Source organism: Ochotona curzoniae, unplaced genomic scaffold, assembly GCF_017591425.1.
Source record: "Ochotona curzoniae isolate NIBS_2020 unplaced genomic scaffold, NIBS_Ocur_1.0 scaffold_3835, whole genome shotgun sequence".
Taxonomy (NCBI): domain Eukaryota; kingdom Metazoa; phylum Chordata; class Mammalia; order Lagomorpha; family Ochotonidae; genus Ochotona; species Ochotona curzoniae.
The window spans coordinates 22,532,236-22,554,009 of NW_024467114.1; the positions used below are offsets into that span (position 1 = coordinate 22,532,236).

Sequence of the window (21,774 nt, forward strand, 5' to 3'; positions counted from 1 at the left end):
AGCAAACGTGCAAACATGGTTTACAGAAGTCAGTTTTGTAGTTAGCCAAGGTTTAGAGTAGACAGTGGATGTCTTTCTAGCATTCTGGTCCTGCACATGTATCCCTAACTGAACATTCATTTCTCTGCTCACCCTGAGGCTGATGTAGACTTAGAGGGCCTTGACAGAGTTGACACCATTTTGAAGTTTTGGGTTGCCACAAAATGAAGTGTGAGTGAAGGTAGAGAAGGAATCGGTCTTCGTGGCCCACATGAAGAGTGGAATTCGCGATGGGATTTGCAATGGGACTCAGGGCTGGCAGAATGCTGGGAGATGGAGAGAGTTAGTTCTACAGGCAGTCCTAGAGAGAGCCCTGCTCTCTGATCATTAGGCCGTTTGGTAAATATAGAAACTGAATGTGAAAATTAATTAACATTAAGCTGATTTCTTCTGTAGTTAGTACAGAGCTGCTATAAAAATTCCATCTCTCGCTTGCCCATTGTCTGCTGAGGTGTTACTAAGTGTTTTGCTTCAGGAATATAATAGATTCTAATTGTTGAGCCATGTACTTGAAGGGAAAGAAGGCAGACATCAGGAATGTTCTGTAACTCTGGAGCATCTGTTTAATGTATGCTGGAGAAGTGATCACAATGCAGTAACATTCGCAAAGCTAGTCAAGAGTAATCCGATGAAGACTTAGAGATGGGGATCTCTTGGTTTTCCCTCTCCCACTGCCATCTGTTGTCACTTTGCCTTTGGGGAGGGGTTCTTTTGGAACTCACATGTGCTGCCTTTTGAGAAACCAAAGTCAGGCTCCCAATTCAGGGCTCTTCCTGGGAGTGTGTTGAGACAGGCTGTGCCTCACAAAAGGAGGGGAGGGATATCAATATGTCTTTTTTTGAGACTCTGCATTATGACTGAGGCTTTTATTCTTTTGTTATTGAGCAATTGTTTTGGGGAGGGGCCATGATGGATAAGAGCCATGAGGATGGTACAGAGAAATGCACCCTTAGCTCTCTTCTGTCTTCCAAATCCATGGCTTCCTGGACAAGACAGGTCTGAGTTTGTGTAAGCTGAAGTGTTGGCTGCACCTTTTATTTGGATCTTGATTTTTATTCTCTGTCAGCAGGGATTGTGACCCCTGCCTGGAAAATGGTGGTGGGTGTCATGCACCTGGAGCTCCATGCTAATACTACCAGGGTCCTCCCCACTAGGGATCTTACTGGGTACTCAAGAAATGTGTCTTCCTTTGTTTGAGCTTTTCAGAGCTTCTTTCCTTCAGCAGTTCTGTGTGTGCAAAGAATGGTGAGCTTTCTCTTAATTCTGTGGACATTGACAAAGGTATGTGAAAAAGAACATATCTGGTTGTGTGTGTGTGTGTGTGTGTGTGCCTGAGGGCATATGTAGGCCTAAGTGTGATCATAGTCCTAGAACAATTCCTTGCATTACTCCTTTTGATTCCACTGTTCCTATCTCCTATCGGGAAAGCCAACGAATTACCCAAGAGGAATAGGAAAAAGTAGAGTAGACCAGTCTGAAAATCCTTAAATGAGAAAAACCTATTCTGTTCTTAAAATGATCCTCTGATAATGGTGACAAATGTGGTGCTTGAGATTCAAAATACATTGACCATTGTCGTTATGAGAATAAATGATATAGTCAGTGGTATCAACGAAACACAAACCTTTGTAAATTGTACAGAATGTAAACAAGCATTAGACAAGGCCAAAATAGGTCAAAAGGCTGTTTGATGAACATCAGTCTGAGAAGTTAATTCTTTGTTACAGCCTAAAATCCCTTTGTCTACTCCATCCCCATATTGTCCATGCTGAGAGAAGCTGTGTTTTGTTCCAAGCGACCTGGTGTCTGAGTGTGTGTGTGTGTGTGCACATGTGCACTCATGAGTGACCCAAATCCTTAGTTTTGTACCTTGGAGTAGTAGCACATAGAATTGATTTTTACTTATCTGTGTTCAGCTGGCATAAAACTTATATGAAGAAGAAAATACTTTCAGCCAACATAAAATAGGATCAATTATATATTGCCTTTTTTTTTTGGATTTGAGCAAAACTTTTTTTCTTTTTTTAGAAAATTTATTTTCAGTTATATAGTTTTATAGGCATAGAGATTCTTCACTTCCCCACTTCCTGTATCCTCATTTCCCCTGCCACTATTTGTCTCTGTTATTGAAATCTGTTATTGAAATAGTCCCTTAGCACAAATTACAAGCATAATTTTTGGATATTTAAATGTATCATGGCATGGTGATTATAGGAAAACATAGAAAATCTAGTATCATAATGTAAAGATATATTTATAAGTTTCATTGGGAGTCCTACTTTTATTTAGGAGTAGAGACACATGCTGTTACTTCTCAGTAAGCTGATCTACCTTGTACATTTCATAAATATATACATATATCATACTTTGCATATAGCTCTTTCTTTTTAAAAAAGATTTTATTTATTGTTCTTGGAAAGTCAGATTTACAGAAAGAAGGAGAGACAGAGAGAAAGATCTTCCATCCGCTGGTTTACTCCCTAGGAGGCCACAATGATGATAGCTGAGCCTATCTGAAGCCAGGAGCCAAGTACTTCTGGATTTCCCACATGGGTGCAGAGTTCTAAGGAATGGGCCATCCTCTGCTGCTTTCCCAGGCCACAAGTAGAGAGCTGGGTAGGAAGTAGAGCAGCCAGACACAAATCTGCCCATATGGGATGCTGACACTTGCAAGGCAAGGATTTAGCCACTAGGTCATCGCGCCAGACCTGCATATTAGGGAGGACATATGATATTAGTCCATTTGGGACTGGCTTACTTTGCTAAGTGTCGTGATTTCTAGCTGGAATCATTTTGTTGCAAATGTTAAGATTTCATTCTTTTTCATGACTGAATACTCTTCTACCAAATATATGTACTACAATTTATCCATTCCTCTGTTGACAGGCATCTGGGTTGTTTCTATTTTTCAGCTATTGTGAATTGTGCTACTGTAAACATAGGGTTGCAGGTCACTTTCTCGAATGCAGTTTTCATTTCCTTTCAGTGTAGTTCCAGGAGTGGGATGGTTGGGTTGGTGGGATGGATTGATTTGCAGTTGTCTGAATACTTTCCGTACTGACTTCCCTAGTGGTTGAGTAGTTTACAATTCCACCAACAGTGGATTAAGATACCTTCCCCCCCACATCCTCATCAGCAATTGCTTGTTGTTTCTGAATGTAAGCCATTCTCACTGGAGTTAGGTATTTTTGTTTACATTTTCTTGATAACTAAAGAATCTGAGCATATTTTTTTTTTTTACGTGGTTATTGGCCCTTTGGAATTCACCTTTTGAAAAACATCTGTTCACAGCCTTTGCCCATTTAACAGGGTTGTTTTGCTGTTGTTGAGTTTCTGAAGCTCGTTGTCAGTCCTGGATGTTTGTCCCTCCTTATCTGCTGTGTAGTGTGTCAAGATTTTCTCCCATCCTGTTGGTTTACTGCTCCTTTTACTGTTTCCCTTGCTGTACAAAGGCTTCTTCGTTTGATGTAGCCCCATTTGTCTATTTTTGCTTTAACTGCCTGTGCTTTTGGAGTCTTTTCTGAGACATCTTTGCCTATGCCTTGTAGAGAGTGTTCCTGATTTTTTTTTTCCTAGTAATTTGATGGTGTTTGGACATAGATTTAGATCCTTGATCCACTTTAGGTTAATATTTTCGCATATCTTCTTTTTTGGGAGATTTATTTATTCTTATTGGAAGACAGATAAACAGAAATAAGTAAGTAAAGAAAGGTCTTTCGTCTGCTGGTTCAATTCCCAAGTGGCTGCAATGGTTAGAGCTGAGCCTATCCGAAGCCATGAGCCAGGAGCCAGGAGCCAGGAGCCTCTTCCTGGTTTCCCATGCAGGTACAGGGTTCCAAGGCTTTGAGCTATATTATACTGCTTTCCCAGACCATATGCAGAGAGCTGGATGGGAAGTGGTGCAGCAGAGACACGAACCAGTGCCCAAAAGGGATCCTGGCAAATGCAAAGCCAGGATTTAGCCACTAGGCCACCACTGCACTGGGCCCTTTTCATATCCTCTTAAGCAGAGTCTGCAGGAACAATATTACATTGAATTCCATTTCTTTTCAGTCTTCACATCTGAGGGGGTTGCTTTGGGGGCACCCTAGGCCTGAGGAAAAGCCAATTTGAGTTCTGTGACCTGGGGAGAATGGGTTTTACTTAATCTGGATCTGTTTTCTACTTGAGGAATGGGAGTTCGTTGTCACAGTGTGGTCACATTTTCTGCTGCAGAGTCTGGCTTATTTGCCTTTTTTGCTTCCTCTAGGGCCAGGGCCCACAGGATGCATGGACAGGGGCTGGGGTGGAAGTCATTCCAAGGAGCTTGTCCAGCTGGTCCCTTCCCAACAGTGGCTTGTCTGCTGCCTAGTCGGCTCCAGTCTCCTTCCCCACCTCCGTCCCCCACCAGGCAATAGCATCCAAATAAATAAGCCATGCCTTGGAAGTCACCAAATATAAGGGGCTGGGAGGCCAGCCAGGAGGGAGCTTGGCACAGGAGTACAACGGGAGTGAAGGGCAGGCTAATCATCTGCTTTGTCATCTGCTCCTGCCCTTACACTAAAGACATCAGGGTCGCCAAGGTTGTCAAGTTTCAGCTGCTTTCAGCTTCCTCACAGGCCGTGTTTATTTTCTTTGCTGACAGAAGCAGGTGCCAGGAGGAGTGCCACTGATGCGGAGAAGTGCAGCCCCCTGGGGGACACTGTGGAGAAACTCCCCGGGGATGGAGAGCAAGGTAAGCCTGCAGCTGACTTTGCTCAGAACCCCCTCTGTTTTCCGCTGTGCCTGCAGAAGCACAGGGGAGCTCAGGAGGGAGAATCACCTGCGCCTCCAACCAAGGCCTGAGAGGCTAGGACCGAGGGGCGCTGGTGCTAGCAGCCGTGGCAGCGAGGGCTGGAGCCAAGTTTCGCCCCCCATTCTCAGCCCAAGTATAATACACTTGATATCTTTATTCTGAAATTCACTGTCATTTAGTCTCTTAAATAACATTGATAGCACACTTGGGATATTTGTCACAATGGTTACTAATGCCGTAACTCAGATCAGTAAAAAAAATAAAATAGAAAAATCTAAGCACTGCTGTAATTACTTCACAGTAATTTATGTCATAAAGGGAAAAAAATTTGCTTTGTAAATTTCCGGTTTTGTTTTCCTTCCTTCACAGCAGTCTTAACTGGAAGGAGCAGCAGCATCTTGGGAGGGAGTTTTCTGAGGATGTGCAGTTCCCCAGTCCCACCTGGGAAGGGAGCAGTGTCACCTCCTGCTGGCACCTTAGCCCCACCTGAGTCCTCGCCCAATCTTTTTGGTGGGAAATTACTCAGGGGATTGTGTTCTGTTTCTGCCTCATCACAGCCATCAGCTTCTGACTGCTTGATTTTGTTCCTGCTCATGCTCTGGCTGTCTTTCACTTTGGTCTCCTCTGTCAGATCGGGGGTGGTCCTTGGGACCTGGTGTGGACATCACAGGCTGCTGAGAAGGCTCCCTGCTTTTTCATTTTCCTCACTTGTTCAGGGTCCTGGCATCCCTTCCCCTTTGTGTTTCTGCCATTTTTCTGTTTAGTGCCAGTCGAAGGCTTGTGGTGTAGAGTCCTGCCAGCAAATTGGAGCTGGCTGTGAGCACAGCTGTGTGAACAGTGGGCATGCTAGGGGGCAGAGGTGAAGGCTGGAGGAGCTGGAGGAGTTCCCAAGACGAGGCTTCTGGGGCTGTGGTGGTTTGGAGGCTGGAGGGATTGTGTCACACTGGAAAAGAGGACTCTGGGGGCCACCCTGGGGTGCACTGAGTGCTGCTGCATGTTAACTTTTTTCCACAAACCCAAGACGCCAGACAGAGCAAGTGAGCCCCAGGAGAGGCCTTTATTTCAGTGAGGGAGGCAGCATGGGGTAGGGAGAAAGTGAGAGCAGAGCAGAGAGAGAACAAAGGGGAGAGGCATCTCTTCTGGCCTGGGGTAAGGGAAATAGAAAGTTGGGATCAGGGATTGGCAGCTGAGGCTGTAAAACTGGGGAGACATGCCTCAGGGGATTGGTGGAGCACATAGTTTAAACCTGAAGGTCACTAAGCTTAATTAGGCAAGTGGGCCTTAAGGGGGTTGAGGTCTAGGCAGTTTATGGTAATGCTGGGTAAACAAGTATTCAAGGGGATTGAGACCTGGGGGATTGAAGGTAGTACTGGGTAAGCAGGCATTCAGGGCATTCAAAGTGGTCCTGAATGCAGGATGGTGGGGTCAGTCCTCAAAGTCCCTCCCATTTTCCTCCTTGAATAGCACTGGAGACATCCAGGTTTTTAAATACATTTTTTTTTCCTGGAAACTTTATGTTTTCACGACAACTTTACAAATTTTAACACATTGGAAATATTGTGGACAGCCCAATAAGTTTGTTCACCAGAATTGCACTAATAGAAATTCCTAGGGTTATCTGTGTCACTCTTGGACCCTGTATCACTATCGTAAGACTTCCCCAGCCTTCACAGGATATTCTGCCAAATGAGAAGTGTGGAGAGCCACACTGAAACGAGCCAGGTATAAAAGCATCCTGTGATGACAGGAATGAGAGCCTCTCATTTCTATTGTGTCTCTACTATGAGTTGGATGCAGCTGTAGGCACCACTCTCAGATCAAGTCAGCTCACCCTTGCAGTGGCCATTGTAGGCATCGCTGTTATCCACGGGGTGGCTGAGGTCAAGCCCAAGGATCTCATGGCTGGTGAGTGCAGTACTGGGACTCCACCCTGGCCGCTGGGCTCCTGAGCCTGCCTGCAGTTTGTGACTGGGTAGGAGTAGGATGCTGGAGTAGGACTGATGTGATCAGGGTTAGAATGGAAATGACACCAAGCACTTTACAGAAAATCCGACTCATCTTCCCTCCTGCCTTTTATCACTCTGAGAGGAAGAGGAGTGTAAATGTTATCTCCTTCAGGAAACTGTGAGCTGGGCCAACGGCCTGAGGGCTGTCCTCTCCCCAGTCTTGAAGTTTTTTCTGTCTTAGCACCACTATAGGCAGTAATCTAGTTGCTAGGGGTTGGCCTTTCTAGACCCTGAACTGCTGCAGGCAGGTACAGTGGAGCCCCCACCAGCTCTGATCTCCAGCCTGGCCTCAGCAGGTTGGCCCTAGTGGTTGGGTTGGGTGCTGGGGCCTATGGCATTTTCTGCCTTTCCAGGCCTTGGTGCTGCTGGATCTCCTTCCAGGCTGCTCAGGGGAGTATCTCTTGAAAGGTTCAGGGGGTCTACATGGCTCCAGGGGGCTAACTTTCCCTCCTGGTGAGTTCACTCTCAGGACACTTGGGCTTTCTCATATCTGTTTGAGCGGCAGGAAGTTGCTGGTGGTCCCTGGAAGGGCCTGAGCCAGGTCCGTGGTTGGGAACTAAGCTGAGATGCTCAGAGGTGTGGGTGGGGATTGCTGGTCTGGTGGCTCTGGGTTCCCTCCCCAGGGGCTGAAATCTCGAGGGCAGCAAGCCTCAGGAACAAGTGTAGTGTTCTAGGTGACGATGAAATAAAGGTGGCTACCCTGGGTCTCCACCTGGAGCCTGGTTCTCCCTGCTTATGTATCTTCATTTTGTGTACACACACAGACACACAGACACACACACACACACATCTTCCATTTGCTGGCTAACACCCCAGATGGCCATAATGGCCAGAGCTGATCTGGTCTGAAGCCAGGAGCCAAGAGCTTCTTTCAGGTCTTCCACATGGGTAAAGGACCTAAACACTTGGGACATCTTCCTTTATTTTCCCCAGGCCATTAAAAGGGAACTGGATTGTAAGTGGAATAGTTGGGATATGAACTAATGCCTATATGGGATGCTGGTATTATTCACAGTGACCCCATCCACTAAGGCACAATGCCAGACCTTACATTTTATTTTTAAAGCAGAAAGAAAGAGTGGGCCTTTGCACAGCATGGGGAAGCTATTTTGGAATGTCCATATCTCATATTGGAGTGCTTAGGATTGAGTCCAGGCTCCATCTCTTGGCTAACATTGCACCCTTGGAGGTAGCAGGTGATGGCTCAAACACTTGGGTCCCTGCCACCCATGTGGGAGACCTGAATTGAGTTCTGGGTTCCTGATTTTAATGTGGTCCAGCCCGGTCCGGTGTAAGCATTTAGAGTGTAAGCTAGTGGATGGTATCTGTCACTCTGCCTTTGAGCATAAATGAAAATAGATAAATGCAAATGACAAAAGAGAAAGTAGGAAAATGTTACGAGCATGTGGAGAGGTTGTCAGAAGAGAGTGTCTAGGACCAAGGGCCCTGATAGAGGACAGAGAGGCCCTTGCATGGTGCTTGGAGCCCTGAAGGGGAGGAGAAGATGGCAGTGGCGACAGACTGCCCTCAATGGACATCTCACACTCAAGATATTGCAGCCAAGTCTCAGTTTCTCTGTGTGTGAAGCAGGAGCTGTCGTGAGGGCTAAATGACACGTGTGTATGAAAGAGTCGGGCTCAGTGGCTGGAGAACTGTGTGAATCTCAACAGACATGAATGTTGAATACAGAGTATGACCGAGCCCCTGACTCTTCTGCTTCTCCCAGTCCATCCATGGATCCATGCTTCCTTCTGACCCTTTCCCTCGTGTTCTCCCAAACAGGTGGTCTTGCATTTCCAGCACTTGCAAGGCTCTGTTTTCCTCAGAATTTGCTCCAGTTGCTACACAATGTGTGTGGGTTCCATACGTGTGGGCTGAGCACTGGGTCTGAGGCAGGGACCGTGGTGTGTGAGTGTGCGATTTAAGAATCAGAAGGACTGAACAAACCAGAGATAACACACGTGAAAAGCAGAAAGTAAGTCGCTTCCCATCCTCAGAAGTGTTCTCTGTTGATTTGGGAGACATTGTGTTAAAAAATTTTTTGTTCTACAAATATATATGTGCAGGAATTTATCAGTGAGGAAAGTACATGTTGGTTCCTTAAACACCTGACAAAAGCACTTCAGCTTGAAATCATGAATACTCCCACCTGCTGCCAAGTGTAGCTGCTTTCTTTTGTTATGATAATACAGTCTGTCTGATTCTCTGGGAGGTTTTCTTGGGGGGGGGGTGCGCAGAGGTGTAATCAACATCTGGAAACCCTTGTGATTCTCAGATTTTAGTCATCAATGTAGAGACTCCCACACATGAAGATTTTGTAATTCATGATCATAATTTAGAACTTGAACCACATAAGTCTGTTCCTGATTTCTTTTGGTATCAGCTTGCCGTGTATGGTTAATGTGCTTGGTATTTGGTAAAATATCCTAAAACTCCCCAGTTCTCACATGCTGATGCTGGGGCAGCAGGGCTGTTTGCTTAGGTTCTGGGATGACACAGAGGAAGGAAGTCCTTTCTGGAAAGAGGGGACTGGAGTCGTTAAATGTGAACTCTTTTTAATGGAATCTGTGGTAACCATGGCTTATCCCAACGTGTGGAAAACAGTTGGTGGACATCTCTGACTTAGAATGTTAATGTGGTTGTTAACACGTTTCTTCTTTGTAAGAAATCTTTGATTTTTTCTTTTGTTGTATTTTATTTGAAAGAGTGAGAAACACACACCAATATCCATTGGTTAGTTTATCCTCCATATATCCACAGAAGCTAGGGTTGGGGTAAGCTGAAGGCAGAGGCTTGTAAAGTTGGGACTTCCTGTGAGTGGCAGAAACTCAAGTACTGGAGCCATCATCCGCTCTTCCAGGTGCATTAGAAGGCAGGTGGATTGGAATCAGAGTAGCTGGTACTTGGATATAGGTATGCCAGCATGGACTACAGACACCCACCACATCTGTTCTTAAAGCTGCTGCCAGATGCAGAATATTCATGTGGTCATTCACTCGGCAAGCGTCTATGAGCTGCCTGCTTGGTGCTAGGCATTATTCTGTGTTGTTGTTGTTGTTTTTGTAATACATCAGTGAACAAAGCACACATGGTCCTCTGAAATTCTCATCTAGTACGAGCATGAGACTACAAGGGTCTTTGATCTAGGTCAGGATAATTTACGATTTTAACTTTTTAAAATTATAGAATATATTAAAACAGCAAGTACTTTTAAAGACTTATTTATTATTTTTATTTAAAAAATGGAATTGGGGGGGAATAGAGAGACAGAGGTTTTTTATCTGCTGATTTACCCCTCAAATGTCCACAATGGCCAGAGCTTAGCCATTCTGAAGCCAGGAGCATGGAGCTTTCTCTGAGTCTCCCACATGGGTGCAGGGACTCAAGGACTTGGGCAATCCTATGCTGCTTTCCCAGGCTACAGATGATAGCTGAATCAGAAGTGGATTAACTGGAACATGAACTGGTGCCCATATGGGGTGGTGGTGCCCCAGGCAGAAGCTTGGCCTGTTATGCCACAGTTGCTAATCCCAGGAAGTACTTTTAGATATCCATGTCTACATTGATAGCCAACTTAAATTTTTTTAAAAATTAGAATTCTGGGCATGCAGAGAATCTCGTAGACATATAAGAGACTAAAATAACCCAGTACTTCTGGGATGAGAAGCTTGCAGGTGAGACAATTCTGTGTTCACAGGAATGAGCATAATTTTGAACTTGCAATGTCTGGTGAATCAAGTTACCTATAATCTCAGCACTGGAATATATTCACAGTGTATGCCACTCTCAGATTTTTTCAAAAAGATCTGTTTGTTTACTTGAAAGGTCATTGCAAATAAGGAGGCTGGCTGGGTGGGGAAGAGGAGAGAGCAAGCTTACATCTGCTGGTTTACTCCCCGAATGGCCATACTAGCCAGGGCTGGGCCATACCACAGTCAGGAACTCTATCTGGGTATCCTATGTGGATACCTGCTGCTGCCTTTTAGTGATATTAGCAGAGAGCTAGATCAGAAGTAGAGTGGCCAGAATGAACTGATGCTCATATGGGGTGTTGGTGCTGCAGGTGGCAGTGTGACTCACTATGTCAAAATACTGGTCTCCTTCTCTTCTTCCCTTCCTTAGTTTTCAAATTTTCTTTGAAATTTACTACTTAAATATAAATATTTTTAAAGTTTATTTTTTATTTGAAATGCAGAGTTAGAGAAGGAGACACTGATCTTGCATCTGGAGGTTCACTCCCCAAAAGGCCAGAGCTGGGTCTATCCACAGCCAGGAGCCAGGAACTTTTTCTGGGCCATCTTCTGCATCCTCTAATGCCTTCCCAGCTTCCTTGCAGGGAGCTGTATCAGAAGTAGAGCCTCTGGGACTCAAACCAGAACCCATATGGGATGCTGGTGCTGCAGGCAGACACTTGGCTTATTATAATATGGTGAACCCCTATTTAAATATTTTTTAAACACTAAATGGAAAATGCCACAGACACACACACACACACGAGCCCAATTTGCAACCACTAATTGAAATGTTTTTACCCAGTTCTCTTATTCACTGGATTCTTCCCATTTTCCTCCTCTTTTGTAGTTGAGACTCTACCCTACTGTACTGTTTATTCTGTTTGCTTCACATTTTGTTCTGTGACCATTTTGTAGAAAAATGCCAATGTCCTTTCTCATCAGAAGTCATGTCCCAGATGCAAAAGTGACGTGTGTGTACGTGTGTGTGTGTGTGTTGGGGGGCTGTGGGTGGTGTGTATGTGTGTATGTGTCAGGGGACTGTGGGTGGTGAGTGGATGGTGGTGGTGTTTGCTAGTGACAATGATCATGTTTACTGTCTGGTTTGAGATCAGTCACTAAGTGGGAAGAAAATCCTAGATGAATTATCTGTGAATAACAAGTGGGAGAGAATCTACCCCCAAGTCGTTTTGGCCGTTAGTGAGCTCTGGTCTGTGTGTCCAAATTCCCCTCCTAGGCTGCCTGTCAGTTCTCTCTGGTTCCAGCATTCTCTGTGCTCTTAACAATTCTGTTGTCTAGGTTGCTACTCAGAGGAGCAAATCCTTCTCCAGGGATTTCAGAACTGCTGTAGGAAAACTCCACTCTGTCATGATGCTCTTTGTGACCAGAGGGTGTGATTGGAGATGCCAGTGTGTTTAGCACAGAGCCAGGCATATGGTGGCCTGCAGAGCCTGGGTCCCCTAAGGAATAGCAGACCCTTCGATGGCTGACTGCTGACTCTACCTTTAACAAATTATCACCTGGGACCTATTACAATGCATGCAGCTGTACCCCTGGAGGCTCTGTATTTATTCCATTACCCTGGTCCCTGGATCCTCACACGCATTTGATATGGCGAACTTTGCTAAAGATTATTGACTAGTTCCTTTGGCCCTTTGGCATTTTGTATTAATCTGTATTTATGGTTTCCAGTTACAGAAAAGAAAAATTGGAGCACCCCAAGATGCAGTTTTCAACTGCTATGTGGGTTGTGCCACATAGCCAGAGCTACAAAATATGAGTACAATAGTTTATACCCTTAGACATCCTCTAGGGGCTAACACCAAGAATGGGTCACATGTAAAAGTAGTGTCCTTGCTAGCGAGGGTGGGCTTGAATCCTATCACTGTGGTGGGTTTGGGGCTTTGACCTGGTCTGAAAAGTCAAGAGTCTGCTTTGGATGCAGGCTTTTATTCTTTTCCTTGTGTTTCTTTCAGGCCTGGTCCCTCATGGTCTTCCATTTGTTGACCTTGGCCCACCAGCTGGATGCAGAGGAGCAAGTGGAGGATCCCAGGGCTTGCTGGAACTCCCACAAGAAATAGTCTTAGTCCCCGAGTAACTCTATGGAGCCAGGCTCAATGTCACTGTTTCCCTCTGGTCTCAGCTGGGGAGGGCTGTTACACGGAAGGCAGTGCTGGAGGTGAAACAGGAGGCCCTGATGGTGTTCCAGAAGCGGGAAGGCTACGAGCTTAGAAGTATCAGATTCTGGACATCTGGGTTGCACTTGATGAGCTCTGTGCCTGTTCTGGCAGTGATCCCTCCTCAGTCCTCACAAAGGTGCCTCCTTGATTCCTCCCAGTAGAAAGCCTTTGCTCTAGTAAGTTTGGCTCAGAAAATAGTTCAGTTAACAAACCAACCAGTTAAGATATTCTCTTCCTGTGGGGGCAGTTAGAAAGAGGATGGACAAAATGGAGCTAACCTGAGGAACGGTATGGTAGCATGAGCTGACTACCCTCCAGCAGCCTGTGGGAAGTCTAGGAAGAGAATTATGGAGATGAAGAGGTGAGGTTGAGAAGTCAGGGGGCTTAAGAGCTGAACAAACATCTCCTCTGTGGCTGGGTAGAGTGGTCTGGGCTGATCACTAACCGCCATGAAGAGCCTAGAGGATGCCTCAGGGTAGAGGGATTGTGTCGCTGTCCCGCAGCGATGGACTTGGTGCACGGAGCCGATAAATAACACACGTGGATTCCGACTGATGGTCAAAGCCGAAGTTTATTAGTAGCATCAGACTTTATACACTGAGGGTCATATGGGTTAAGAGAGAAGTATTGAGCTTAACCATGAAACCCATCAACTGTTTCTATGCTTTTGTTTGGAAGTCCTTTTGTCTTGTATATTCCACCAAGTGTTCTCATACACATACTGTCCACACAACTGTTCTTATACAAATGATATCCAATCAGGTGTACAAAAGGTAGCCATTCGGTTGTTCTCATGCAAATATTATCCAATAAACTGTAATCCTGGCTGACCTTCTAGGGTCACAATGTCCTCCTACAGGATTGGAGCAGGTAAGAAGTTCACTGGTCAGCATCGACATTAGTGGGATTGGTGGGAGAGCTGCAAGGAAAACCAGGAACACGTGGTGCCCTGGATGCAGAGGGAGCGAAAGGTGTCCTCACTGAGCCAGGTGAGGTTCTCCGCCAGGCACTGCAAAAGCCCACAATGAGGTGAATGGGCAGGAGAAGGAGATGAGTTCCCATGGACGGAGAGTAACTAAGCACTTTCCAAGAGCATCCTTTGAGCTGCGGGGCTGTTTCTGCTCTGGACTGTAGTCTTGGAAATCTAATGCCTCTCTGCAGCTCACTGGGTGATGCTGCCCAGGAGTCCTTGGGTCATACGCGGGGGGCCCAGTATAGATACAGGATGGTGGAGCTCAGAGCCTGTTTCTCTTGTCTACAGTTATGGATGATCTCAAACACCTGCAGAAGGCACAAAAGGGACCTACCTACTTGCATGGTGATGATGATGTGTAAATAACATTTATGGGATATTTAGTATTGATAAGACCTAGGACTGTGTGTGTGTGTGTTTCAAGATTTGTTTGAAAGGTGGAGTTGAGAGCAAGGGAGAGATTTACCATCTGTTAGTTCACTCCTCCAAAGGTCAGAATTGCTAAGGTGGTATCAGTCTGAAGCCAAGCGTCAATAAATCCATCTGGGTCTGCCCCATGTGAATGTAGCAGCCCAAGTATTTGAGTCATCTGTTGCTTTTCCAGAGCATTAGCAGGGAGTTGGATCCAAAGTGGAGCAGCTGGGGCTTGAACCTGTGCCCATATGGAATGCTGGCTTAACCTGTGTGGCAGTAGTCCTCCAAGGTAAACCTTTAACATAAATTTCTTCCTGATGCCTCACACATTCCCCCTGCGCTAGGTATTGTATCTCTTCTTCACAGAGAAAAAAGCTCTATGACTTGGAGAAGCTGATCACTTGCTTGGTGTTCCACAGCTAGCAAATAGGGGAGCTCTTCGTTGTGCTTTGATAGGCTTAGAAGTTTGTGGTCCATTTAGAATGGGGTTGTGATTTGAACTGGCTACAAAGTTCATCCCACGGCAGCAGAGCAGGTGAATGTAGAAGGGATTCACCCTAATCATGTCACCCTCTGGCCATGTGACATTGCCTTGACACCTTGGCCCACTTTTCCATTCATCACATGTTTCAGCAGGGACCTGTGATGTGCCAGGCACTGCAGGACCGGCATGGGAGATCATGGAATCCACTCCTTCATCTGCTGCCCACATCCTCAGTGCACAAGCAAGAAGCAGTGTGCACAGAGCAGGACAGTTCTGTGAGAACCATCGGCAGAATGAGGTAGTGGAGTGGCTGCCTCCCCAGGGGCAAGGTCAGGCAGGCAGTGTGTCCTGCAGGGCCTCAGCAATCCCAGAAGACTAGAGGCATGGGCAAAGAAATCTCTAGATGAACCCAATGTGCTTAGATGATTGTGGGGTGTGTGTGTGTGTGTGTGTGTGTGTGTGTGTGTGTGTATTAAGACTATTCCAGGCTTGTTCGTCTAGATCACATACATACAAAAAAAGAAATAAAAAAAGAAATCATTTTGCATTGCCCCTCCTGCCTACTGTAGAATATTTTCAGTTCTGAAAAATCCCCTAACTTCAAAAACTATTGGAAGATTCTCCCCAAGTCAACCCACAAAAAGAGAATTTACTCAAATTTGCTGCACACTGGTCTTGGGATAGCGTTGGACTGTGAGGCCATAAGCTGTTTTCTAAGATTATGAAGGTAGGCATTGAAGAATGGTCAGATGTACTGACCACATGAGGGGTATTTAGGAAGATTGCAAAAGGTATATGTAAAAGATACATTTGTTTTAGTGCAGAAAAAATTGAAATGCATATTGGAACACTGGCTTGAGTTCTGAATGATACACTTCTAATCCTCCTCTTCCTTTTTTTTTTTAGAGTCTAGAGTTCTTTTATTTTTCTTTGGCATCCATTATGCCGTGAATTCATAGGGGATTGGTACTAACAGCTCAGGTTCCTTTTCTTTGAGTCTGACATAGTGGGCTTCCCTAGGTGGAGCAGGCTGGAGGTTTGGTTGAACCCAGGTGCTTTTCTCTTTGGCTTCCCTCCTTTTCGACATTTTCCTTCACTCATTTCAGGATACTATCTCAGCTGGTAGAGTGCTTAATATGCTCAGTATGCACATTTATCCTCTTGGCAAATATTGTGCCTTTAACTTGTTTAAAAATATGAAACGCTTCATGAATTTGTGTGTGCAGAGGCCATGCCAATCTTCTCTGTATGGTTCCAGTTTTAGTATACGTGCTGCTGGAGCGAGCACCTGATCCAGCTTCTTGCTCATGTGCCTGGGAAAGCAGTGGAGAATGACTCCAGTCCTTGGGCCCCCCTGCTCCTGGTTTAGGACCGGCCCAACTCTGACCATTGTGGCCATTTGGGGAAGTGAACCAGGAGATGGAAGATTTTCCGTCTTTACTTCTCTCTCTCTAACTCTGCCTTTCAACTTAAAAAAAAAATCTTAAAGAATAGACAGGAGGCCAACTCTATCACAATGATAAATTGCTTCTTGTGCAGATAGAATTCTGTAATCTTCAAGAAGGTCTTCTGGGTACCTTTGGACACCTCTTTCAGACCTTTGAGTGTATAAGTACTTTGCTTTTTTAAAAAATTTATTTGTTTTTATTGGAAAGTCAGATATACAGAGAGGGGGAGAGACAGAAAGATCTTCCATCTGGCGATTGACTCCCCAAGTGGCTGCAACAGTCGGAGCTGAGCTGATCTGAAGCCAGGAACCAGGAGCCTCATCTGGGTCTCCCATGTGGGTGTAAGGTCTCAAGGCTTTGGACTGTACTCAACTGCCTTTCCCAGGTCACAAGCAGGGAGCTAGATTAGAAGTGGGGGCACCCATAAGGGATCCCGATGCATGCAAGGCAAGGATTTTAGCTGCTAGGCTACCACCCTGGGCCCAGTACTTTGCTTTTTATCCTTCATGTGTATTTCAGTATTGCTGTCGTACTGGGGACTGATTTATAAGAGGAATGCGGAATAGGCTGTTGGGAAGGAGCAAGGTACAAGGAAAGTAAAACGGTGCTGCAGGGAGCTGAGCAGGAACTGCCTTGCAGACCCAGACTTCTGAAATTGGTTTCTTGCTCTGAGCCTCAATCTAGAGACCATTCTGGGACTTAATGCTCTCATCAGTGCGTCAAAGCCAGGGATGGATGTCTTGGTTAGCACAAAGCCTACCACACAGCTGGCCCTCAGTAGATGTTATTTAATTCCGTTATTTCTTTGTCCTTTTCTTCTTCCTGATTTTGCATTCTTGGCTGCAAGCAACAGTAACTCTCTTGCCCTAGGTCACTCGCAATATAACAATATAAGACCATAGCACAGGATTGGTAGGGTGTCCCACTGGAAGCTATCGGAAACTGATTTTCAAACACTTGTTGGGACTGGGACTGGGATGCAATGGAACCTTCTTTCATCTCTGACAATGTCTATCTCCTGAAAAGGTCTAATCTGAGTCCTGGCAATGAGCTGGGTTGGAAGCAAGTGGAGCAGCCTGAACCTGAACTGCATCTATGATATAGGATGCCAGTGGTGCAGTGGCCTCAGCAGATGTTTTTATGTCAAGGGTTGAATAATAAAACTTTTTGTAATTACAGATGACACGATCTCAAGTACAGTGACTCAATTCTGCCTTTATGAAGTGTTACAGGATTATTGTAGACAACATGGAAATAAATAGGCATGGCCATGGTCTCATAACATTTTATTGTGAGCACTAAAATTTCAATCTCATGTATTTTTGTAAAGATTTATTTATTTGAAAGGCAGTGCTAGAGAGAGAGAAAGAAAGAGAGAGAGGGGGAGAAAGAGCGAGAAGGAGAAAGAGTGAGAGAGAAAAAAAGAGAGAGGAGAGAGGGGGAGAGAGAGATGTTTTATCTGTTAGTTTACTCCTCAGTTGGTTGCCCTGGTGAGTTGGGCTGATCTGAAGCAGGAACCAGGAGATTCTTCTGGGTCTGCCATGTAGGTTCAGCGGCCCAATTACTTGGGTTATTCTCCAATGCTTTCCTGGGCACATTAGCAGGGAACTGGACCAGAAGTAGAGCAGCCAGGACTCGAGCTAGGATGGTGGCACTGCAGAGAGTCGCTTTGCCAATTATGTTACAGCACTGGCTCTTGCATCTCCTATAGTTTTAACATGTCACAAATTACCACTCTTTTGCTTTTTTTTTTTTCTTGAGCATTTAAAAACAGAAAAGTCATTTTTCGTTCGCAGATGCTACAAAAACAGGCTTGATTCAGGTGGGCTATAGGCATTAATTTGATGACTCCTGCTCCAACTCCGAGGACGAGACTGACCCATCTGCTTGGCTGTTGTGGTTTGGTGTTCTGACTTTCCGGACCTTCTTTAGGCAGCATTTCTGATAGAGCAGGCACAGGCTCAGCCTGGAGCCCATTCTCTCCTGGCTTATGTAACGCTAGTGTTCAGCTTCACTTGGTTTGGTGTAAGAGGCCCACACTGCGAAGGCTGTGTGAAGATTTGAAGCTGAGCATTGAGTGGGTCTGTAGGTGTGCAGTCTCTGCAACCAGCAAGTGAGCTAATGATTCTGGGGAGAAGCGATTTAAAATGGTTCTTGTAATTGTTCAGACAAGTTATTTTTACCATACTTTAGGGGTTAGATCAATGAGCACATTGTTATTATTTTTATAAAGTATATTTCTAGAAGCACTGCTGTTCAGAAAAAAAAAAAGTGCTATCACATTCGACTTTCATGCTTGAGAATTTACTCCAGGAGACTAACTCAGGGCTTTTGGGCTCCTGATTGGAGGACTTGTGTTGGCACAGAAGGAGGCACATGTTTCAGTTAAAGGTTTGGGAATGTGGAGGCAATGGGGGCAAGTGGGGAAGATGAGAAATTTAGGTGGCTGCTTATATTCAACACATAGGTGATACATAGTGACCAAAATGTTGCATACCCACACTCTCTTTGTGAAATTCACCATGGTGACAATAACTCATGTTATTACTGCGATAGAGGAGAACTTTCCGTGAGATATACCAAGTGGAAGTTGGGAGTTAACTGGTGATTGGTGTGACTATCCACCTTTGTGCCTAGGTGATGTACACGTCCTCTCATTTGATCTTCACTTAGGGTAAGAAAATCAGGATGGAAAGAGGTCTTAGCTAAGTTCATGGAGCTGGTAAGTGCTGCAACCAGCTTTCAGACCCAGGTCTGTGTGGGTGAGTTCTTTTCATGGCCCATGTGGTTGCTACCTCCAGACATGAGTGTCCCATCTCAAGGACAGCAGTGTTGGAAGCACTCTGACATCGGTGTTGAGATATACCACTCTGTGTGACATGAGGTTTGGTGGTGCCTGCTGCCTTGGTGATGAATTAATCTTGCCACTCACCTAATCAAAACATCCGGGTGATTCTAGGTTCTCCCCTGAGAGAATTTCTAAGTCAATTTTCACTACCGCTTTGATGTTAATTGTGGCACAGCCAGTTGGGAAGCTCACGTTCCATATCCCAGAGCAGGTTAAAGTCCTGGCCATTCTGTTTCCAACCTGGCTCCCCACTAGTGCGCATGGGAAGGCAATGGAGGATGACTCAAGTGCTTGAGGCCCTGCCACCACGTGGGAGACCAGGGTGGAGTTCTAGGCTTTTGGTTTCAGTATGGCCCAGGCATTGATTCAGGGGACTGAATCAATGGAAGTGAGATCTCTCTCCTGTTTTTCTGCTTCTCATATAAATACATCATAAAACCATTGCTTTGTGTTATGTGGTGAATGCAAGAAGATGGGGCTTCTGAAATGCATGCTAGCCTGAGTACCAGTGGGTTGGAGGGTTCTGTGTGTCCTCCGCGATCGTAGCTAGAGTAAGCATTTGTCTGCTTATCTTTTTTCGGGGTCATTGTTGGAGAGGATTTTTCATTTTTATTCAGTGGTGAAGATGAGTGGCTTCATTGCCCTCCCAACTGGAACCTGTGGGGAATTTACCCATCAGCTCCTCACTGCGACTATGTGTGTTAATTGTGTCAAATTTCATTGCAGAAATGAGGCTAAATTAACTGTAGTCCCACAGAGGCTGAATATAGCACATCTCTCTACTTGTCTCGTGTTGGAACCCTCAAGAGGACTGGCTCCCATCTCTGCTTGCTGGTGTCTCCCCAGCTGCTGGCACCTACAACTGTAAACCCACCCGCCCCCACTGATGACTGCCTGGGATTCAAGGGAATGGCCTAGCTTTGCCTTGTGGGAACAGCACAGGCACTGGAACCACCAGACTTGGCATCCCAAGTCACTTCCCCAATCCCTCCCAGCCTCAGTTTCGCCTTCTGTAGCAAAAGCCTTAGCTATAGGATTGGCACTGGCTCTTGCCCGTTGGTAGAGACGGAGTCCACCCCATCTGGCAAATCCAGCTCGGAAAAGGACCACCTGTATGAAGTGGATCTGCAGGGGCGAGTTCTGACTCAGCGTGGTGCGAAGCGTGCATCCAGCATTCCTGTGCGCCAGGGACAGTTGCCACCGGTCAGGGGCTGTGGACCAAGCTATAGACCGGCCCCTGTGGGCTCTAGGGACAGCGGGCCCGGGAGGAAGTGGGCGTGGCGACTTTCCTGCTTCCTTGTTTGGAGTAAACTTTGGCTGCATCTGACAGCGGTGATGTTTACTTTTCCATCTGTTGATGTGCTTTTGGGGAGCTCCCCAACCTACTGGAGAAAACATATCTAGGAGAAACGTGACGTCCAATCACAGCCGTTTTCTTGGGTCCCCAAGCCCCAGCAACCCCCAGAGAGGGGACGGCGCTGCCAAGGAGCAAAGAGAGGAGCGCGTGGCGTGCTGGCTCCAGCGGCTCCCGGGAGCTGAGGGTCAGAGTTGGGGATTCAGGAGCCAGCCAGTGCCGACCCTGCACACGCCCCGGGGGGCTGTCAGCCGCTGGTTGTTGTAGTTTCGGGAACGGGGTTAACTGGGATCTGCAAGGGTGATGACTCGCTAACCCTGCTGGTATCGGAGCCTCGCGCCGGGATCGCTCTGTTCAGGCAGCAAGCGGTTCCGCGGGAACAGCGCGCAGCGCGGCCAGGGAGTGAGCACGGCTGAGCGAGGTGCGGGTGCCACAGGCAGTGCTCTCCCCTGTCGCGGGGAATCCTAGGTGCCACCACTAAGCCATGACGGACGCCAGCAACAGGAAGGAGGGCTTCAAAAAATGCCGGAGCGCCACTTTCAGCATCGATGGCTACAGTTTCACTATTGGTGAGAACTTGCCTCCCCTTCCGGACCCTGGTGTGGCGACGGCGAGGGGCTCCCTCTCAGTTGGGCAGGGGGTGGCCCGGGGTGGGGGCCCGACTCAGGTCGCTGAGCCAGGACCCACCCCGAAGCGGGGGTGGGGTGGGGTGGGGGTGGGGTGGGGTTAGGGTCACACCTTCTGAACTCCAGGTTTGAGAAAGGGCAAGAAGGAATAGAGGCAGGGATGGGAGAGAGGGAAGACAGCACAAAGAACAGGAGACACAGAGGGACCCACACATGACCGGGAACAACGGAGCCCAGGTCACAAGTACAGAGACCCACTGAGATCATGGAGGTAGGACCATGGAGGCTGGTGAAAATGGGACAGGTGCAAAGTCCTGGGCGAGAGAGGGTCAGAGACAGAGGCAGGACGACTCAGACAAAGAGGGAGCTGTTGAGAGATAGTTATTGTTAAAGTTGAAACAAGGAGAAAAGACACACAGGGCTTGGTGCTGGGAGAGGCTGGAAGAGACAGATGAGGGAGTGGGGCGATGCAGGCGGGCAGGGAGAGTTAGTTACTGAAGTAGTGGTAGTGCCCCTGCGCTGCATGCCTGGGGGATTCCCTCTCCTGCTTGCTGCACTCGCAGTGGCTCTTCTCACAGCGGTGGCAGCAGCCGGCAGGTGCTGACTGGCTGGAGGCTGGTGTAATATAGGAGATGATTCTTGATGCACTTGGTCCCGAGCTGAGACTGTGGCGAAGTGGCTCATCAAGGGATCACAGCTTCCTCTTCCTGGGTGGCAGAGCAGAGCTGGGGGGCTCAGGGGGTGCCCAGGCTGTTTCCTTCTTCCAGTGTCAGCTTGGAGAACCTCAGGGCAAAGGCTCCTGCCTTAGAGGATTGCTGTGGCTTTAAAGCACTACTTAACCCCAAAGCCTTTGAAAATGGGGGTGTGTGTTTGGCTTTTGGGGTTGTACCAGGAAAT

The 21,774-nt window shown here is 46.6% G+C and overlaps 1 protein-coding gene and 1 pseudogene across 2 annotated transcripts in view; one reads left to right on the top strand and one right to left on the bottom strand.

Annotated features, from left to right (window-relative positions):
* Nucleotides 1-21,774, top strand: part of PDE1C (phosphodiesterase 1C) — a 418,728-nt gene that overhangs the window by 50,262 nt on the left and 346,692 nt on the right. Inside the window, exon 1 of one of the 2 annotated variants that reach the window (XM_040964586.1) lies at nt 20,736-20,820. The exons of the other annotated variant lie outside the window; for it this stretch is intronic. Within the exon in view, the coding sequence (XP_040820520.1) occupies nt 20,736-20,820 (85 nt within the window). Of the gene's footprint in view, nt 1-20,735; nt 20,821-21,774 lie in introns of those variants that run through there. 2 annotated transcript variants of the gene reach the window in all.
* LOC121145960 lies at nt 15,792-15,889 on the bottom strand (annotated as a pseudogene).